General features: G+C 38.7%; 1 protein-coding gene across 3 annotated transcripts in view; it reads right to left on the reverse strand.

Annotated features, from left to right (window-relative positions):
• The window catches only part of LOC133613779 (dedicator of cytokinesis protein 9), a 307,269-nt gene that overhangs the window by 106,133 nt on the left and 180,203 nt on the right, over positions 1-20,933 (reverse strand). For all 3 annotated transcript variants that reach the window (XM_061971560.2, XM_061971559.2, XM_061971558.2), the window contains exons 7-13: positions 19,959-20,093; positions 9,268-9,442; positions 4,634-4,686; positions 3,260-3,334; positions 3,037-3,177; positions 531-743; positions 321-443 (exon numbers count right to left, since the gene is read on the reverse strand). In XM_061971560.2, coding sequence (XP_061827544.1) covers positions 321-443; positions 531-743; positions 3,037-3,177; positions 3,260-3,334; positions 4,634-4,686; positions 9,268-9,442; positions 19,959-20,093 — 915 coding nt within the window. The remainder of the gene's footprint in view (positions 1-320; positions 444-530; positions 744-3,036; positions 3,178-3,259; positions 3,335-4,633; positions 4,687-9,267; positions 9,443-19,958; positions 20,094-20,933) is intronic.

Consider the following 20,933-nt stretch of genomic DNA (forward strand, 5'->3'; position numbering starts at 1 on the left):
GGAAAATGGACGGGTGTATATAACGATGGTTAAAATCAGGCACTTTGAAGCTTTTTTTAGGGATATTGCGTGATGGGTAAAATTTTGAAAAAAACTTTGAAAAATAAAATAAGCCACTGGGAACTGATTTTTAATGGTTTTAACCCTTCTGAAATTGTGATAATGTTCCCCTTTAAACAAAATACATTGATCATTTCTTGCCTCATGTTGCCTTGTCATGTTGGTAAACCTGACCCTCAGAAGCCATTAAGAGTCACACTGGCCAACCTGCTGAAAGCTTGGGCTTTTGCTAGCTGGCAGTGATGGTCTTATGTCAATACCTTGGTGGAGTCAGAACTCTTCATGTAAGGCTCGGCACAATGGTTGATTGCTCCCTGCAGAACCTTCTCAACACGAGCCACAAGGAAGATATCAGGATGGGGGCACGTTACAGAGAACACCCCCTGTCAAGACGATGAAGTAAAGCACATTCAAGTTAGAATTACACGGTTGTGATGCTTTCATTTTAGTTTCATCCTTTTTTTTTTTACCTGTCGGGGATAACGCATGATTGTCTCTGGTACGCCGTGGACCAATCGTGGCCCTTCAGGGTAGACCTCCCCTCCTCCGTTAATATACTGACTGTCATAGTTGGGCAACATGCCCCTGACGGATGGGTGGTTGAGGTCCACGTGGAAGTCAGAAGAGATCTTCCTTCCATTCTGGATGTCGAACAATGACAGAGTCACATAAAATGGCTCCACCTAAAATATAGGAGAAAAAAAGCATAAAGCTGTAATATTTAAGCTCATGTTTGTTTTGACTGATTGATTGATTTATTCATTAGCTACGAGATTGTTTTTGTTTTTTTTTCCTAAATTGATTGTTAATAGAGACAGTCTTAATTAGGGCTATTCAATTGGACATTATTAAACTACAAATGGAGCGATACAAATACCAATAGAAATAGCACTATTGATAATGAATAATAACAATACTTTACCTCTATTATCAACAATACAATTGTTCAAATGCAACAATACATATATGTAATGATAACTTGAAATACAAAAGAAAGCAGATAAATGGAGGGGAAAAAAAGAGAAGCCAGCCAAATGAACCTTGTAGATTGTTATAGTAACAATAGGTTAGGCTTTGATTTATGTAACTTAAGGCGTTGCTGTAGCTCAGGGGTCACCAACCTTTTTGAAACCAAGAGCTATTTTTTGAGTACTGATTAATGCGAAGGGCTACCAGTTTCCATCCATCCATTTTCTACCGCTTATTCCCTTTGGGGTCGCGGGGGGCGCTGGAGCCTATCTCAGCTACAATCGGGCGGAAGGCGGTGTACACCCTGGACAAGTCGCCACCTCATCGCAGGGGCTACCAGTTTGATACACACTTAAATAAATTGCCAGAAATAGCCAATTTGCTCAATTTACCTTTAACTCTATGTTATTATTAATAATTAATGATATTAATCTTTGTGGAAACACTGATCATCTTAATGATTTCTCACAATAAATATATATAGAAACAGATAAATATCAATATGCAACACTTTATTTTTATATTTTCTCTAAGTGCACATTTTTCAAATTGAACATTTTCAAATGATCACTTCTAAGACAGCCTTGTGAAATCACAATATCCCATTTTAACTAGCTAGACACTAACATTTTTTAACAAATCATGAATTACTTTGCACCATGTTTGTACAAATAATAACTCATGTAAAATACAAAAGTCAACTCTCAAATTCTTAAATAAATCATGTCACACTTTGAACTGGACACCAAATCTGTTGTCTGTTTCTTTGTCAGTTAGTGAAGACCAAGTCTTTAAAATATTTTCTTGGATTTTCAAATTCTATTTGAGTTTTGTCTCTCTTAGAATTAAAAATGTCGGGCAAAGCGAGACCAGCTTGCTAGTAAATAAATACAATTTAAAAAATACAGGCAGCTCACTGGTAAGTGCTGCTATTTGAGCTATTTTTAGAACAGGCCAGCGGGCTACTCATCTGGTCCTTACGGGCTACCTGGTGCCCGCGGGCACCGCGTTGGTGACCCCTGCTGTCGCTTGTTTACTTCAGATGTAGTCAGTAGTCATTTGTTCAACTTCTTTAGTTATACTGTACAAGTAGTGTTCCTTAAGGTTCCATTTCTGTTCAAAAAAACTTGGAAGAGACTCACATTTTTGCAGAAGAGTCTTAAAAACACTAGAGGTGATCTTTGACTAGCTTATTTGCAGAAGGTCCTAAAAAACAGCAGAGCGCTCCTTTAACTCTGACAAAATATTATATTATATTATATTTCCTGTATTATATATTATTACTTTGAACTGGTCCTGAGTAGTCTTGGGTTCAATCCCGGGCTCGGGATCTTTCTGTGTGGAGTTTGCATGTCCTCCCCGTGACTGCGTGGGTTCCCTCCGGGTACTCCGGCTTCCTCCCACTTCCAAAGACATGCACCTGGGGATAAGTTGATTGGCAACACTAAAATTGGCCCTAGTGTGTGGATGTGAGTGTGAATGTTGTCTGTCTATCTGTGTTGGCCCTGCGATGAGGTGGCGACTTGTCCAGGGTGTACCCCGCCTTCCGCCCGATTGTAGCTGAGATAGGCTCCAGCGCCCCCCGCGACCCCAAAGGGAATAAGCGGTAGAAAATGGATGGATGGATGTTTTATATTTAAATTTTTATCCTGTAAAGCGTCTTTGAGTACACTGACACGTGCTATACCAAATAAAATGTATTATTATTATTAAAATGAATAGACCAAAATCAAATGTCTACTGTAGACGACACTGGTTCTCCGGAATATACTAATTAAGACTAATAATAAAGGGAGAAGTCCGGCCCCCTGGTCCTTTGCTCTCTGGAAACATGGCCCCCAAAACCAGTTGTTTGAATATACCTAGTCTAAATTATTAGTAACTAGCGTTTTGTCCGGTTAGCAAACTAAGCCAACCGGCCATTTTACCTATCGTATTTATTTGGTGGTGAGAGAATTATATTTTAGTAACTTGTGGTCTTCTGGATTAGAAAAGTATGACACTTGCATTTGTTGTTGGTCCCTCCTCGTTTTCAGCAACACAGCTTTGCAGATTAAAGGACAGGTCGTTGCAGTTAACAAGCACACGCTTGCCAAACTTTTCTTCAAACTGCTTCACATCTGGTTCTATTCTTGAGAAATCCAGCTTCTAGAAAGGGTGCAAGAGATGGGATTGAATGTGCATCCGTTGCATTTGTAATCGCACATGTCCAGTTCCAAAGTGTGATTACCTGTGTGTCAGGGTCAAGGGTGAACAGCTTCAATCTTGTCTCGTTCCTCATCCTAGTTTCGATATCTCTAGCACTCTAAAAAATAAACAATAATTATATATAGGATATAAATACATATATAAATATATGCACACAACTATGAATGAACACATGTGGAGTTATGTACTTAACAAAAACAAGGTGAAATAACTGAAAACATGTTTTATATTCTAGTTTCTTCAAAATAGCCACCATTGTGCTTTGCACACTCTTGGCATTCTCTCCATGAGCTTCAAGAGGTAGTCACCGGAAATGGTTTTCACTTCACAGGTGTGCTTGAAGCTCATCGAGAGAATGCCAAGAGTGTGCAAAGCACAAGGGTGGCTATTTTGAAGAAAGTGGAAAACAAAACATGTTTTCAGTTATTTCACCTTTTTTTGTTAAGTACATAACTCCACATGTGTTCATTCATAGTTTTGATGTGACAATCTACAATGTAAATAGTCATGAAAATAAAGAAAACGTATTGAATGAGAAGGTGTGTCCAAACCTTTGTCCTGTACTGTATATATATATATATATATATATATATATATATATATATATATATATATATATATAAATATATATATATATATAAACACACACACACACACACATATATATATATACAAACAGTATATGTATACAGTATATGTATGTATATATGTGTGTATATCTATCTATATATATATACACATCTATCTATATATATATACATATATATATACATATACATATATATACATACATATAGATATACATACATATATATATATATATATATATATATATATATATATATCGATATGTATATACATATAAATATATATATATATACATATATATATATATTTATATGTATATATATATGTATATATATATATATATATATATATATATATACATACACATACATATATATATATATACATATATATATATATATATATACATATATATATATATATATACATATACATATATATATATATATATATATATATATATATATATATATATATATATATAAATAAAAATAAACATTACACAGTAAAAATATTGTCTGAATTTCAGTGCCACTGCAGACATTTTAGGTCAGGTGGTTTAATCATCAGTGCATTTCTGAAAATGTGACCTTTACGTTTTACATTTGTCGAAACCATTAACTGCCAAGCTGTTTTCGAGCTTAGTTAGTTAGCCTTAAGAAATGCGCTGGACAGCGGGGCTTGATAGCCTGCTCCATTCTTAGTCAGTGAGGACATGTTGTGTTGGAATCGAGCCCAGGTAATGTGCAAGGCTGAATGCATCTAAAGTTTGGAAAATATGGGAAGTTTGGCCAAGTATCTGCCGTACCTGAAAACTGTCCATACTGCCAGATGAACTGTCTGACTTTGCAAGATCATCATCTAGGGGGGAAAAAAAACAACAACCCAAAAAACATTACTGAGTGTTGGCCAAATGTGCTGCTACCAATTTTCAAAAGGTTTTCTAGTGTGTTAAGAACAAAGTGAATCAAATATATTCTCAGACTCAACATTATACAGTACACAGTGTTGGGTTAGTTACTGAAAACCAGTAACCAGTTACAGTTACTAGTTACTTTATTTCAAAAGTAACTCAGTTACTAACTCAGTTACTTACACCAAAAAGTAATGCGTTACTGTGAAAAGTAACTATTTAGCTACTTCTTTTTTTCTTCTTTTTTTTTTAAAGCTCCCATTAATGCCCTTTTTGCCTTCATTTCAGTACTGTTATTGCACTGGAGAATACTACAATCTGTTGATCAACTTGACATACATTTTTATTTTCCTTTTAACATAATGAATGAAAAACAGTGCAACATAAAAAGGCATTCCTCCTTTCTTTAAACTTGGACCAATGACCATTAACAAAAAACAAGTTTAAGTGCAACATAAGAAGAAACATCATCTTCCTTGAAACATAGGTAGTGAAATAAAGCCTGACATCTGGAGTGATGCTGCTGTCTTCCACACTTGGAGCCATGGATTGTAGAATCCTTGTTTTCAGTGGCAGGATCATTGACACAGATGGTGAAGTTTCAGTGCTCAGTAGAGATGGAACACTTTTAAGCACCTGGAGGACCTCATCTGCCACTCTCACATCATCATCAGACAGGGTGACATTTGTCTTCAGGGTGTTGTGGGTCAATGCAGAGTATATAGCTGCCTGCTGCTCCAACATATCATAAGTGGAGTTCCACCTCGTTGGGACATCATGTATGAGCAGGCAGCTTTAGCATTTCTTGCTTTGTCTTAAGCACATGAGCAGCTGTTGTGCTTGGGTGGAAGTAAGAAACCTTCCTGATCCTCCCAAAGAGGCGCTCCATCCTACTGACTGAGATTCCCTTCTGTGATGCCAAATTCACTACATGTGCAAAGCACCTATCTGTGGTCCCAGTCCTGCCTCATTCACTGTAATTATTAGATTTTTGGCATTATCACGTGTGACTGGGATATCTTTATCTTCCATTCCTCCACTGCTTGTGTCAGCACCTGCGCAAGGTGACTCTCGTAGAGGGGGCGTGTCTTCTCATCTCCCAGTCTGCTGTGATGAAGTGAGCGCTTATAGTTCCGCTGGACGTCCACCCGTCTGTCATGAGCGCAACAGATGATGCTCGGGATAGTTCATCCACAACTTTTTTCTTCTCCTGCTCATAAGGATCTGGCACAATCTTATTGCTGAAGTGGGTGCGCGACGGGATGTCGTAACGTGGTTCAAGCACGTTCAGCATGTGTTTAAAACCCTCGTTTTGCACAACCGAGTCTGCACTTATAAACACACCGATTCAATGGCGGGGGCGTTCAAGCTCCTCCGTTACTCCGCTCGCCATGACCACGCTGTGTGTGGACTGAACGTGACAACAACTTTTTTTTGTTTGTTTCATATATCAAACCGCGGATCACCTCCCCCCACACACACACACATAGACCGCGCCTCTTTTCTTCTCTCCGGCTTGTGACAGAGGAAGATTCAGAAGAACGCGACACCGCAGCGCTTCTGTTTCTAGCCGATACTACATCAAAAGTAACGTAAAATAACGCAGTAACGCATCATGTAGTAACGGTAACTAAATTACTGAATAAAAAAAAATAACGCGTTAGATTACTAGTTACCGCCGAAACTAACGGCGTTACAGTAACGTGTTACAAAGTAACGCGTTAGTCCCAACACTGACAGTACAGCACTCAAATTTTACAGCGGCACAGCGGCATTTGCCCCAAAAAATTGACCAACATTTGCGGCAATAACATGCCGTGACCACCATTGACTTTTTGCTTGTTAATGCAGTGTTTTTCAATCTTTTCTGAGCCAAGGCACATTTTTATGATTGAAAAAATCCGGAGGCACACCACCAGCAGAAATCATAAAAAAATGAAACTCAGTAGCCGATATTGACAATAAAAAGTCGCAATTGTTGGATATGAATTCAAACCATAACCAAGCGTGCATCACTATAGTTCTAGTCTCAAAGTAGGTGTATTGTCACCACCTGTCACATCACACCGTGACTTATTTGGAGTGTTTTGCTGTTTTCCTGTGTGTAGCATTTTAGTTCTTGTTTTGCGCTCCTATTTTGGTGTTTTTTCCCGTTTTGTTGGCATTTTCCTGTAGCAGTTTCATGTCTTCGTTGAACGCTATTCCCCGCACCTGCTTTGTTTTCGCAACCAAGACTATTTAAGTTGTGTGGATGCTATCCTTCTTTGTGCGGACATTGTTGATTGTCATGTCATGTACGGGTGTACTTTGTGGACGCCGTCTGTTCCACACGCTGCAAGTCTTTGCTGTCGTCCAGCATTCTGTTTTTGTTTACTTTGCAGCCAGTTCAGTTTTACTTTTGTTTTGCATCGCCTTCCCTAAGCTTCAATGCCTTTTCTTAGCGGGACTTAGCGCCACTCGCCTTTTGTTTATCTTTGATTTAAGTGTTAGATACCTTTTTACCTACACGCTGCCTCCCGCATATTGTGATCAGGACAAACCATGTTCCCGACATCTACAAAGCAACCTGCTGCCACCTACTGATATGGAACAGTATTACACGGTTACTCTGCCGAGCTCTAGAGAGCACAGACACTCAACAGCGGCACATATGTGGATTATAATTACTGGTTGGCAAAAAATATTTTTAACCCAATAAAATTAAAATACATAATCTCCCACGGCACACTACAGTGGTTGAAAAACACTGTGTTAATGGACAAGGGATGTAACAATAAACGGTTTAATGATAACTTGCGATAATTCCCGACGGTTAGTAATACCGTTTAATTTTTTAATACCCAAAAAAACCTCATTTATTAATGCATTTTCGGCAACACAAAGTCAGGCGCATGCGCACTAGCGGTGTTTGTTTTAATAATCATGGAGGACAAACGACACCGACTTTGCTGCGGAGATTTCCCCTCGGATTAAACGGAGCCAAGCGCTTGGTTTAACCTCATTTTCCCTCGCTTCACACCGTGCGTTTAAGAGCGCACTGCTGTGTTTAGATGGAGACAGGTGTGGACAATATTGGAGACGGCCGCACTTGTACCCACACTAAATTATACAGCGAAGGAGAAAACTATTTGATGTTTTGCAGCAATCGATGTGTCGTGAACAGTGTCACAACTTGTTTATAAAGTCTTTACTTTGTTGACTAGGATGTTCACTCCTCCTTTATATAACTGCAAACTGTATCAGTGTTCAAATAACACCAATACTTGCTAAAATGTTTTGTCATCTCATCGAATTGAGCAGACGGTGAAGATTGTTTATTCGATGTAAGATGTATCACTTTGGTTTTTTGTTGTTGTTAGCCAAACTGCCGTACTGAAACACTAGGGAGGCGTTGGAGAAGAACAAAACTTATTTATTAGACTTCATCTTCATTAGCCTAACTGCTTTGTGTTATATTTCGATATCAAAAAGTAAACAGGTTTTGTTTACATTGTGTTTTTTTTCATGTCACTGCAAAAATTATTCATGTGACATCATTTTGTTAATGTGTTATTGTGTATAGTTAATTCCTATACGACATATTTCTGCTCAAACTCATAATGGATCTGTCCCCATACATCATCTACATGACGTACATAACTTTAAAAAAAATAAAAATAAAAACTCTCTCTATCAAAATGTAAAAATAGAGATAAAGGCATCATGTATGGCGGGGACGGTGTGGCGCAGTTGGGAGAGTGAGCATGCCAGCAACCTGAGGGTTGAGTACCTTGAAGGTAGAAAAGCGCTATACAAGTATAACCCATTTACCATATAAAAAGCTGACAAGTTGATGTTATTAAAGAATTAAAAAAAAACTAATATTTGTCTATAAATATATGGATAACGTTTATCTATAGTCTTTTTATTAGACATTACAAATTACATGATGGTATTAAGTTCACACCCCAACACTATTTTACTTAATCAGTAATCATGATTTTAATATTGATAACAATAATCTTAATTATTACTTTGCCATAATTGGCAGCCCTAGCTCTCATACATGAACACAATATATATATATATATATATATATATATATATATATATATATATCCTGCCTCGAAAGAAATGGTGCCCTTCTAACTTACCTTGGTGCCCTAAAATATGAGCCCTCCTTTAAGGCAACACTTGCCTTGACCTTAAAAAGTTCAAATTGGAGGCCTGACAGTATACAAATTGTGCATTCTAAAAAGTGCCATTCAAGTTGGAACTGAGGTCGTCAGTATTTTTAAAGCAATAATTAAATATCAAGCCTTGTTTAGGGGAACTATTATTTTTCAATAATGTTTTTTTTTTCCCTTTCCACAACATAGTTTATTTAGCAATTAGCAATAGATTAGTATTTTGATGTGCAAAACAATTTACAGTAATTAGTGGCAAAAAAGTACTTACAAAAATGTTATATGAATGTATAAGAATAAATGCATTGTAAAGCAGGTTGAATACAGATTAGGTGAAAGGACAGACCAAAGAGCATTGCCCACCATCATGGATATCTCCATTCCTCTTTTCCTGCATGGCGATCTCAAAGCTGCTGTGCAAAATCTTGTTGAGGGTGTTGATCCAATCCTCCATCTCGCCTTCGCTGTCTGCAGCCAGGAGGTAGGTGCTCTTATCCTGCATCTTCAGCTCAAAAGCAAACCTCCGGACCTTGTTGTTCTGAAATGATAAATGTACAGTATGTTTTAGAAACCACAAAAAGGCAGCGAAAAGTTTTGATGATTTAAAACCACGCCTTTCCTGCATGCAGAACAAAAAAAATGATTAAGTTAGTTATAATAATTGAATATTAAATACCCAGATGTTAAATGATGACAAATTAAATAGATGATTAAGTAAATTGGAAACTGTACATATATACTCAAAAATGATTGCTATGTTACATAAAATTAAAAACTCTAAATCAAAAGTCTCTCAACATGTTATATAATTATTTCGTACTCCCATATCTTAATTATTGTGTTGAAATCTGGGGTAACAATTACAAATCAAACATCAACTCTATGTTCTTACTTCAAAAGAAATCCATTAGAATTGTAAATTATGCGGATTATCATGACAATACCAATGCTCTGTTTATTCAATTAAAAACATTAAAACTGCACGATCTTGTTGACCTCAACACTGCTATTGTGACGTATAAAGCTCATAAGCGCATGCTGCCTGGGTGTCTACAGGAGAGGTTCAAACCCAGGGAGAGTCCCTATGACCTCGGAAGGTTCAGCTGTCTTCCAGAAAGCAAACACAAGAAGGAGTTTAAAAAGTAGATGTGTTTCTGTCAGGGGGGGTTCATCTGTGGAACAGCTTGGATGATTCCTTCAAATGTTCCAGTTCCATTCATACATTTAAAAAACACTTTAAAACCAATGTCTTGGAAAAATATATCACTCTTGAATCAACACAGTAGTTAATACTATGATCAATGTTAATTACAAACTAAATGTGGGATATACACATACTTGCCAACCTTGAGACCTCCGATTTCGGGAGGTGGGGGTGGGGGCGAGGGCGTGGTTGGGGGCGGGGGCGTGGTCAAGAGGGGACGAGTATATTTACAGCTAGAATTCACCAAGTCAAGTATTTCATATATATATATATATAAGAAATACTTGACTTTCAGTGAATTCTAGCTATAAATATATATTTCTTTTATTATATATACATATATATACATATATATACATATATACATACATACATACATACATACATACATACATACATACATACATACATACATACATACATACATATATATATATATATATATATATATATATATATATATATATATATATATATATATATATATATATAAAAATATATATATATATATATATATATATATATATATATATATATATATATAAATAAAATAAATACTTGAATTTCAGTGTTCATTTATTTACACATATACACACACATAACACTCATCTACTCATTGTTGAGTTAAGGGTTAAATTGTCCATCCTTGTTCTATTCTCTGTCACTATTTTTCTAACCATGCTGAACATCATCTCTGATGATGCATTGCTGTGTGGCACGCACAAAAGTGCTTTCATCAAATGCACTAGATGGCAGTATTGTCCTGTTTAAGAGTGTCCCAACATTGCTGTTTACGGCAGACAAACTGCTTTACGGTAGACGAAAACGTGACTGCTGTTGTTGTGTGTTGTTACCGCGCTGGAAGGACGTTAATGAAACTGCCTAACAATAAACCCACATAAGAAACCAAGAACTCGCCCTCGACCATTCTACAGTTATAATGATTGGGCAGGAACGTTGTTTATATTGTGGGAAAGCGGACTCAGGTCCGCATGGAGCTGGAGGAGGCGTGGCCTCCAGCTCCCCCTGAATTTTGGGAGATTTTCGGGAGAAAATTTGTCCCGGGAGGTTTTCGGGAGCGGCGCTGAATTTCGGGAGTCTCCCGGAAAATCCGGGATGGTGGGCAAGTATAGATATACATAATAATGGAAGTATAATTGTTTGTATATAGTATATAATTGGTACAAAGGTTGAACTAAGACGTGTACAAGAATATTTCACGTCTTTACTGTGTATATAATTGAAGAGTGTTTATGTTGTGTACAAGGTGTATTTATAATATGTTGTGCAAAGGAAATTTCATATTTCTAGGAAGCTCATCTTGTATTTGACATTGTTTATAGGGTTAGGCGCAATAAGTGTTAAATTTCAGCCTAAACCCTTTCGGTCTGCAACATTTTCAATTTATGAATGTACAACTGTTTGTTCATGTAACACTGTTTGTTTATTTTGTTGACCACTGACCGAAGAAATAATAATAAACTAATAAACTAGATGTGAAACATGTTAAGCTAACATCAGTTATTGTCAACTGTCCAGATAACATTTGATTTTAATAGATCTTATCTAATCCCATCTTGCTTCATTTTAAGGCTAACGTCACCTCATTGCCAGGCAACAGAAAATAAACCAAAAAAAAGGGTTAGTATTTTAAAATCAAATGCATGTGCACAATTCAATTAAAAAGTTGCTATTTTATCCTGCACTACGACGAGCTAATGCAATGAAATTCCGTTCTTATCTGTACTGTAAAGTTCAAATTTCAATGACAATTAAAGGAAGTCTAAGTCCTCTATATATTAGATTCCATGCATGTACAAAATGTGAGTCACTTTTTGGAAAAAGGAGCAACCCATTAAGCTGTCACAGAAGTCAGTACTTCTATTTAGGCAGACTTAAAATCAGTTAAAACTCCTGATTTGGCAACATTTTGTCAAACAAACAAAATCAAAGAGACAAAAACCCCACTAATGATTAGTAATCATTTATCTGTGGATTGTCATATTCTCGCTTCCAAAGCAGAGATTGTAAAATGTTATGATAACAGAGTGGGAGGGGGTTGGATATTATCTGCAGCCTCGCTGAATAAACAGGGAGGAGTGTTTAGTACCCAAGTTACTGGAGCTTTCATAAACAGACCTAATGATATGATGCAGTAGGTAGAAAGCCGTGACTTCATCCCAGCATGACTACAACTCTTTCTTTAGATAGTGCTTTGAGTTCTTTGTGGGATTTAATTTTAATGTCCAGCACATTGGCAGGAGCAGCTTCAGCCTCCAGCCTGACGTCACTCCAGATGCTATTGCAGCGACATAGTTAAACATCTGAGGGTTCACTCTCTGAGAGCACTGCCTGACTGACGGTCGGTCCACACCAGTGGTGTGCCGTCAGGGCCAGCAAGGCCTTCTCTGCTGGCCTAACATAACCAGAAATCATGATCATAATTAAAGATAAAAGTTTTTTTTTTTTTTATTTACTTTCCCTAAATATCTAAAAGTATTCATATTCTCTTCATGTCATATTATGCTCCTTCCAGTGCTGTTGTTTTTAGGTTATAGTTTTTATCCAATCAGAATTCAGCTAGCTTATGTTGCCATGCTGTACCAAATCTGCCCGAGGCCTTCAGAATCAACAATGTCTGTGCACTGTAAGTGAACGGGAACATACAGTTGATAGACAGTTGCGATAGTCAATCAGATCACGAGTTGTTGTCAGTAAGGCCTTCTAGATGGCCTAAGTCAGATATATATTGTGATGTTATGAGCCAGGTAACATAAGAACTCCATTACCCAGCATGCCACAGTAGTGAAGAGCATGCGCAGTAGCCCCGTTTAGCCATGTGGGATGTTTTTGATGAGCACCTTGTGGAGTAAACTTTAAGAACTCAGCCAACACGCCTCGTCTGCATCTTTTATGATTAGACTAAGTCTACAAGACAACACATATATTTGCAAAGCCATTTTTGAGAACGATATTTAAAGAGAAACCGCATTTTGTGAGACGATGTCGGCCAACCCCGAATGGGTGCTACAGATTATGAGTTCAAATATTTTATTTCTTTATTTTTTCACATTTAATATGTTTTTTGCTATTTTAATTCTGACAGTACCACATAAGATATGTTTTCATTGCTGATGCGGTATACACTCATGCATATAATCACGTTTTCATCAAACATATATTAACGTTGTTACCCTAGGGTAAACTGGGTAACACATGGCACACTGACAAAGCTTAACCTATTGTTACTATAACAATCTACAAGGTTAATATAGCTGGCTTCTCTTTCTTCCCCTCCATTTTTCTGCTTTCTTTTGTATCACTAGTTATCATTACGTATATGTATTGTTGCATTTGAACAATTGTATTGTTGATAATAGAGGTAAATTATTGGTATTGTTCATTATCAATAGTGCTATTTCTATTGGTATTTGTATTGCTCCATTTGTAGTGTAATAATGTTAGGATACTTACTTAAGTGATAGCAAAAAAGCAATTAGCGAAATAAATAATAATACAGAAATGACAATGAGCATTATTACACTACAGATGGAGTAATACAAATACCAATAGAAATAGCACTATTGATAATGAACAATACCAATAATTTACCTCTATTATCAACAATACAGTTGTTCAAATGCAACAATACATATATGTAATGATAACTAGAGATACAAAAAAAGCTGAAAAATGGAGGGGAAGAAAGAGAAGCCAGCTATATTAACCTTGTAGATTGTTATAGTAACAATAGGTTAAGCTTTGTCAGTGTACCATGTGTTACCCAGTTTACCCTAGAGTAACATCGTTCATTTATATTTGATGAAACGTGATTATATGCACGAGTGTATGTATATATATGTACTTGTATATGTACAGAATGTGTATATGTATGTTTGTAGAGTGAATGTATATAAATTCATATCTAAAGTGACCAATAAGTAGAGTTAGCTGGAATTCACACTTCCGACCTGTCAATTTGATTGATTGATTGATTGATTGATTGATTGATTGATTGCCCGACTTTTAACTAACACAAGAAAAAGAGAGCACATTACTCCTGTTTTAGCCTCCCTCCACTGGCTGCCTGTATCTTTTAGAGTCCATTTTAAAATGATCTTACTCGTTTTTAAATCCTTACGTGGTCTTGCCCCACCGTACCTCTCTGAGATGCTCCACCTCTATGCCCCCACCCGGTCCCTCAGGGGTACCCAAAACAAAGCGCAAGCTCAGAGGGGACAGAGCTTTCTCTGTTGCGGGTCCCAAAGTCTGGAACGATCTCCCTCTCCATGTGAGACAGGCCCCTTCTTTGGCTATTTTTAAGACCCTTCTTAAAACCCATTTTTATTCACTGGCTTTTAACCCAGCATGAGACTTTGAACTGTTTTTAGCTTTTAACTTTATGAACTGTTTTTAACTTTTAAACTGTTTTTATTTAACAAACTGTTCTTAGCGTAATTTATATTTGCTTTTTAAATGTGTATTTTTATTTCTGTTTTAAACGTTATTTTTTAGTCTGTCCTTTGCCTTCATTTCTTTGTGGTGTACAGCCCTTTGTTTTTCAACTGTGCCTGTCTTTAAAGGGCTTTATAAATAAAGTTGGTATGGTATGGTATGGTATTGATTGATTGATTGAAACTTTTATTAGTAGATTGCACAGTACAGTACATATTCCGTACAATTGACCACTAAATGGTAACACCCGAATAAGTTTTTCAACTTGTTTGAATCGGGGTCCACGTTATATATGGTTGTATACGTTTAGGGGCGGCATGGCGTAGTGGGTAGAGCAACCGTGCCAGAAACCTGAGGGTTGCAGGTTCGCTCCCCGCCTCTTATCATCCAAAAAAATCGCTGCCGTTGTGTCCTTGGGCGGGACACTTCACCCTTTGCCCCCGTTGCCACTCACACCGGTGAATTGAATGATGAATGATAGGTGGTGGTCGGAGGGGCCGTTGGCGCAAATTGCAGCCACGCTTCTGTCAGTCTACCCCAGGGCAGCTGTGGCTATGAAAGTAGCTTACCACCACCAGGTGTGAATGAATGATGGGTTCTACATGTAAAGCGACTTTGGGTACTTAGAAAAGCGCTATATAAATCCCAGTTATTATTATTATTATTATTATTATTATACGATCCAATCATTCTGAGTCTTTCAACCAATCAGATTGCAGGGAATTCACAGTACACTCCCACTATATTAAAGCCGTCCCAAATACAATATAGCGTGACATTGGGACGGACATTAAAAATCAATAGAATGTGTGTTTATTTTCGATTTTTTTTTTAATTTTTGCTCAGGCTATCATAGCTACAACACCTGACCATCCCTTATCATGGACACCTATGGACTGGACTCTCACAATATTATGTCAGACCCACTCGACATCCATTGCACTCAGTCTCCCCTAGAGGGGGTGTTACCCACATATGCGGTCCTCTCCAAGGTTTCTCATAGTCATTCACATCGACGTCCCACTGGGGTGAGTGTTTCCTTGCCCTTATGTGGGCTCTGTACCGAGGATGTCGTTGTGGCTTGTGCAGCCCTTTGAGACACTTGTGATTTGGGGCTATATAAATAAACATTGATTGATTGATTGATTGATTGACCTGACCATCCCTCATCATGCACTCCACAGCCAAACATCCGATTAGAGCCAGCAAGGTCAGGGTGGAGCCTGTCTATCTTTTTAGATGGCAGATAATAATGCGCACACAAGTGAGTTTGGGCCTACATCCAGATGTGAGCATGTGGCAATGATTGCCAAGAGGTTGCACGAAAGTGCGGTTTCAGCGTTCACCTTGCTTTAACAGCACTTAGTAAAGTGATGCAAATGTTTGTCCAGATTCTACTCAGGTTTCCAGACACAAGTTTAAAGTAAAGTGCCTTATACAACACATACGTAGCAGCATTGCATCAGTGTTTGTGCAACTAGGCTTGAACTTTAGCCTGCTTTATTTGGAGCAATTTCCTGCAAACTGGAAAATACATCAAGAGTAATTACCATGCTCGCATTCTTGGTTTAATTCTTGCTGTAATGCTCAGCGGGGTGCAGGTTACACCCTGTGCTGCCACGGCTGCTTAGGCCATGTCTACACTAACCCCTTAAACGAATAATTTTTTCACCGAAACCCCGTTTCAGCCACAATAAACCAGCGTTTAAGGTAACCCTCCTCGGACAACTTTTTACACGGGTAAGTCAATCAATCAATGTTTATTTATATAGCCCTAAATCACAAGTGTCTCAAAGGGCTGCACAGGCCACAACGACATCCTCAGTCCAGAGCCCACATAAGGGCAAGGAAAAACTCACAACCCAGTGGGACGTCGATGTGAATGACTATGAGAAACCATGGAGAGGCCAGCAGATGTGGGTGACCGCCCCCTCTAGGGGGGTATCGTGTATTTCTTGAATCTCCGGCACTTAGCTTTGTATGGACTCATTGATCGTTTACAAAGTGAGTTCGGAGAGGAAGTGACGCCAGAAAGACTGCGCCCCACACAGGAAGTGACATCAGAAAGAACGCGCCACAGCCAGCTTCATAACTGTCAGAATAATTGTATGTAAGTTATCACAAAACTTTGTGTTTCCATGAGTTCCCGGCAAGCAGACAAAAGCTGTCTTTGATCTTACCAAGCAAAAGGCTTGTAAAACTCCACTGCGTAGGATGGGAAGCGACATGAAGGCGTCAGTTTCTTTGATCTATTACAATCCACAGGAAGATCTTGTCTTGACCCGAGATCTACAAAGCGGAGAGGAAGCAGGACCTGACTCCCTTCCAGACACCTTTTCTTTGAACTGTTTTGTAACCAAAGGCAGCGGCTGTTTACGACCCCCCCCTCCTTTAGAAACAGCTGTTGCCATGTAATCAGGGAAAGTCCAAATAAAAGAGGAGGCGTGCAATCCTTTTGTCAGAGCGTGGTGGAAGACTGTACAAAGAGTACAGCCCAGACGTTTCTCCACAATGAGCTAAATTGAATTCGGTCTCTGTTTAATTCCTTGCTTCTTGTCTGTTTAATAGATGTCATCGGTGTTTGAACCTGACAATAACAAATATGGAGAGGGATCATCCAGACATAATAATAATAATAATTAGATTTATATAGCACTTTTCTAGACACTCAAAGCGCTTCACAGAGAAGTGAGAAACCATCATTCATTCACACCTGGTGGTGGTAAGCTACTTTCGTAGCCACAGCTGCCCTGCGGAAGACTGACGGAAGTGTGGCTGCCAGTTCGTGCCTACGGCCCCTCTGACCACCCATCATTCATCATTCGTTCACCCGTGTGAGCGGCACCGGGGGCAAGGGTGAAGTGCCGTGCCCAAGAACACAACGGCAGCGATTTGGATAGTAAAAGTTGGGGAGCGAACATGCAACCCTCAAGTTTCTGGCACGGTTGCTCTACCCACTACGTCATGCCGCCCCGACATGCCCGTGTTTCTCCTTCTTGTACATGTACGGGCGCTTTTGGAAACCACAAATCAATACATTAAGACAGTGGTTTTAACCTTGTTGGAGGTACCGAACCCCACCAGTTTCATACGCGCATTCACCGAACCCTTCTTTAGGGATAAATAAAATGTTTTTTTTTCCAATTCAAGACAAAGTTATATGTTTTTTTTTACTGGTGCACAAAATGAACCGTGCATGAACATCACCTTGTTCAAAGAACAAAACCAACACACTGCATAAACTCACAACAAATGACACACCTGCAAATCTGATGGAAAATTAGAGGGAACATTGTTCGGGGGTATCCATTATACGCCGATAGGGAGAAGTTTTTATTTACACGATGAGTCCGGTTTGTCTTGATCTCCGCGGCAGATGCTCCGCCGAACCCCTGAGGCCGACTCACTGAACCCCTAGGGTTCGATCGAACCCAGGTTGAGAACCACTGCCTTAAGAGAAGGCAAGGGGCGATTGCAGCTATTTGGGATACTACCCATCTCAGACGGTAAGAGAACTTTGGAATGTGCGGGTCAGCTGTGATTCTACTTACCAAAAAACTTTGTCCCTTCCTCCCGTGGATGTGATACAGGCAGTGTGTGACTACAAATGTTGCTTTATGGCCCGCATGGTCATCGAGTGTGCGTTTGGACAACTGAAGGCACGCTTTGGTTCATTGCGCCGCCCCATGGACATTAACCAGACTGACCTACCATATTTAGATCCCTAGATTATCCATCCATTTTCTTCCGCTTATCCGAGGTCGGGTCGCGGGGCAGCAGCCTAAGCAGGGAAGCCCAGACTTCCCTCTCCCCAGCCACTTCGTCCAGCTCTTCCCGGGGGATCCTGAGGCATTCCCAGACCAGCCGGGGGACATAGTCTTCCCAACGTGTCCTGGGTCTTCCCCGTGGCCTCCTACCGGTCGGACGTGCCCTAAACACCTCCCTCGGGAGGCGTTCGGGTGGCATCCTGAGCAGATGCCCAAACCACCTCATCTGGCTCCTCTCGATGTGGAGGAGCAGCGGCTTTACTCTGAGTTCCTTCCGGATGACAGAGCTTCTCACCCTATCTCTAAGGGAGAACCCCGCCACCCGGCGGAGGAAACTCATTTCGTCCGCTTAATCCCGTGATCTTGTCCTTTCGGTCATAACCCAAAGCTCATGACCATAGGTGAGGATGGGAACGTAGATCGACCGGTAAATTGAGACCTTTGCCTTCCGGCTCAGCTCCTTGTTCACCACAACGGATCGATACAGCGTCCGCATTACTGAAGACGCTGCACCGATCCGCCTCTCGATCTCACAATCCACTCTTCCCCCACTCGTGAGCAAGACTCCGAGGTACTTGAACTCCTCCACTTGGGGCAAGATCTCCTCCCCAACTTGGAGATGTCATATTTTATATTTCATATATTGTCATATTTAGATCCCTAGATTAATTGTTGTAAAATGTTCTTTATCGCATTGTCTACTTTCTCATGTCGATTAAATATTTGATTACTTTACGATGGCTCAGGTGTGATTCACTACAATAGGGCCCCACAGCACACTGGATTCCAGTTAATTGAAATACCACAACACTGGATATTGTTCAAAGGAGATACATTTTCATTTAAAAACTTGCACACAGAACAGCAAACAAATGTAAAATGTACAGCAAACTATTTACAATATAGCTATTTTAAATAACTTCACAGTGAAGTATAGACTTAAACTTAGACTTAAACAAACTTTAATGATCCACAAGGGAAATTGTTCAACACAGTAGCTCAGTTACAATGATGGAAAGTGTAAGGATGGAAAGGACAATGCAGGTATAAATAGACTAATATAGCGATAAAAAAATCTAACATATATACGAATATATACATAATATATGTACAGAATAATATATATACAAATATATTATTTTATGTCAATAACATAGTCATCTACTGGAAAGATTGGAGCAGATGGACGCTCAGGTGGATATTTTTTTCCCCCCCGCGCATACGCAAATGGTGGCATTGTTGTTGTGTGTGGACACGGATAAGGTTAGGTGTGATTTACCCTGGATAACCTTATCCGGCTTAGCGTAAACGGGGCCTTAGTTCACACTTCACAGTTTAGGGCCACTATGGTTTTACAGCTGCAAAGGCAAAGTTGTATTACTGTTGTATAACTCATTCACGGATGTCAATTTACTATAAAAAAGTCAGTAAATGAATGTATATATTTGTAAACGCTCCGAAGTGGGAAAGGGGTAGGATTAAATAAGCTTTGCTTCTTCCTACTCCTTTTTGGACATGATGTAAAGTGTAATGATATGAAATTGTGTGATGTATTATGCTGTAAGTGTGTTCATGTTCCAAATAAACTAAAGAAAGAAAGAAAGAAGAAAGAAAGTTACAAAGCTTACCTGAACAACACCCATGCAGGAGTCCAAGAAAATGGTCCCTTTAGGCTCTTTGGATATTTTTTCATCCTTGTAGAAGTTTAGATTGTAGGAGCCGTCCCCCAGTTGGGTCAGATGGAAATATCGCCTCTTGAATGACTAATGAAATAGATAGAAACAACATTGTCTTGTTCAGCTTTTAGACAGCAAGTGTGTAGTGATACAAAATGAGGCTGCTAGTCATAAAAACTAGTGGCAGTCACTTTATCAGTATTGTATGCTATTCCTTTCAGCCACAACATACGGTAGACCTGCACAATCAAATACGATCTGTATTAAAAGTCTTTTTTTCAAAAGATGAAGCCAGGTATTATTGGCACTGTCAGCAATATTAAGTAGCAAACAGCTTACTTCTAAAATTTACAATATATTGTAGTGAAAGTGGAACTGCACTTTTTATGGAATTTTGCCTATCATTTAAAATCATTATGAAACACAACGACGGATGTATTTTTTGTTTTGCTTATTTTAAATATTAAATAAATGCGATCAAAAGTCTGCTTACATGAAGCCAATGGGATCCGCTCTATTCTGCCTATAAAGCCCTTAAAAACATCTAAACACCTCCATTAAAGTTGTATATACATGATGTGGGTATATATGTAATGTAGTGATGGGCACATTTATAATAACATTTAATATTTACGTATTTTGAACATTTTAAGCATACATTAATTTCAATCAAATTTTATTAATTTTTAATCACTGCAGACTTTATGAAAGCCAACAAACATAATAAAACATAACTTACTGTACAATGTCTGCTGTCATTAGGATTCATATATTCCCGTTTATATGAAGAATGACTCATAATCCCAGCGAAAAAAAGGGGGATTTAACCAAGCGTCTTTTTGTGTCATTCTTGTAATTCCCGGGTCTAAATTGGATGCCAAAGTGTACCACCTTGTCGGAATATGTCCTCGTCCTTCTACTTTCCAG

The sequence above is a fragment of the Nerophis lumbriciformis genome, linkage group LG13, assembly GCF_033978685.3.
Source record: "Nerophis lumbriciformis linkage group LG13, RoL_Nlum_v2.1, whole genome shotgun sequence".
In the NCBI taxonomy this organism is placed as follows: Eukaryota; Metazoa; Chordata; class Actinopteri; order Syngnathiformes; family Syngnathidae; genus Nerophis; species Nerophis lumbriciformis.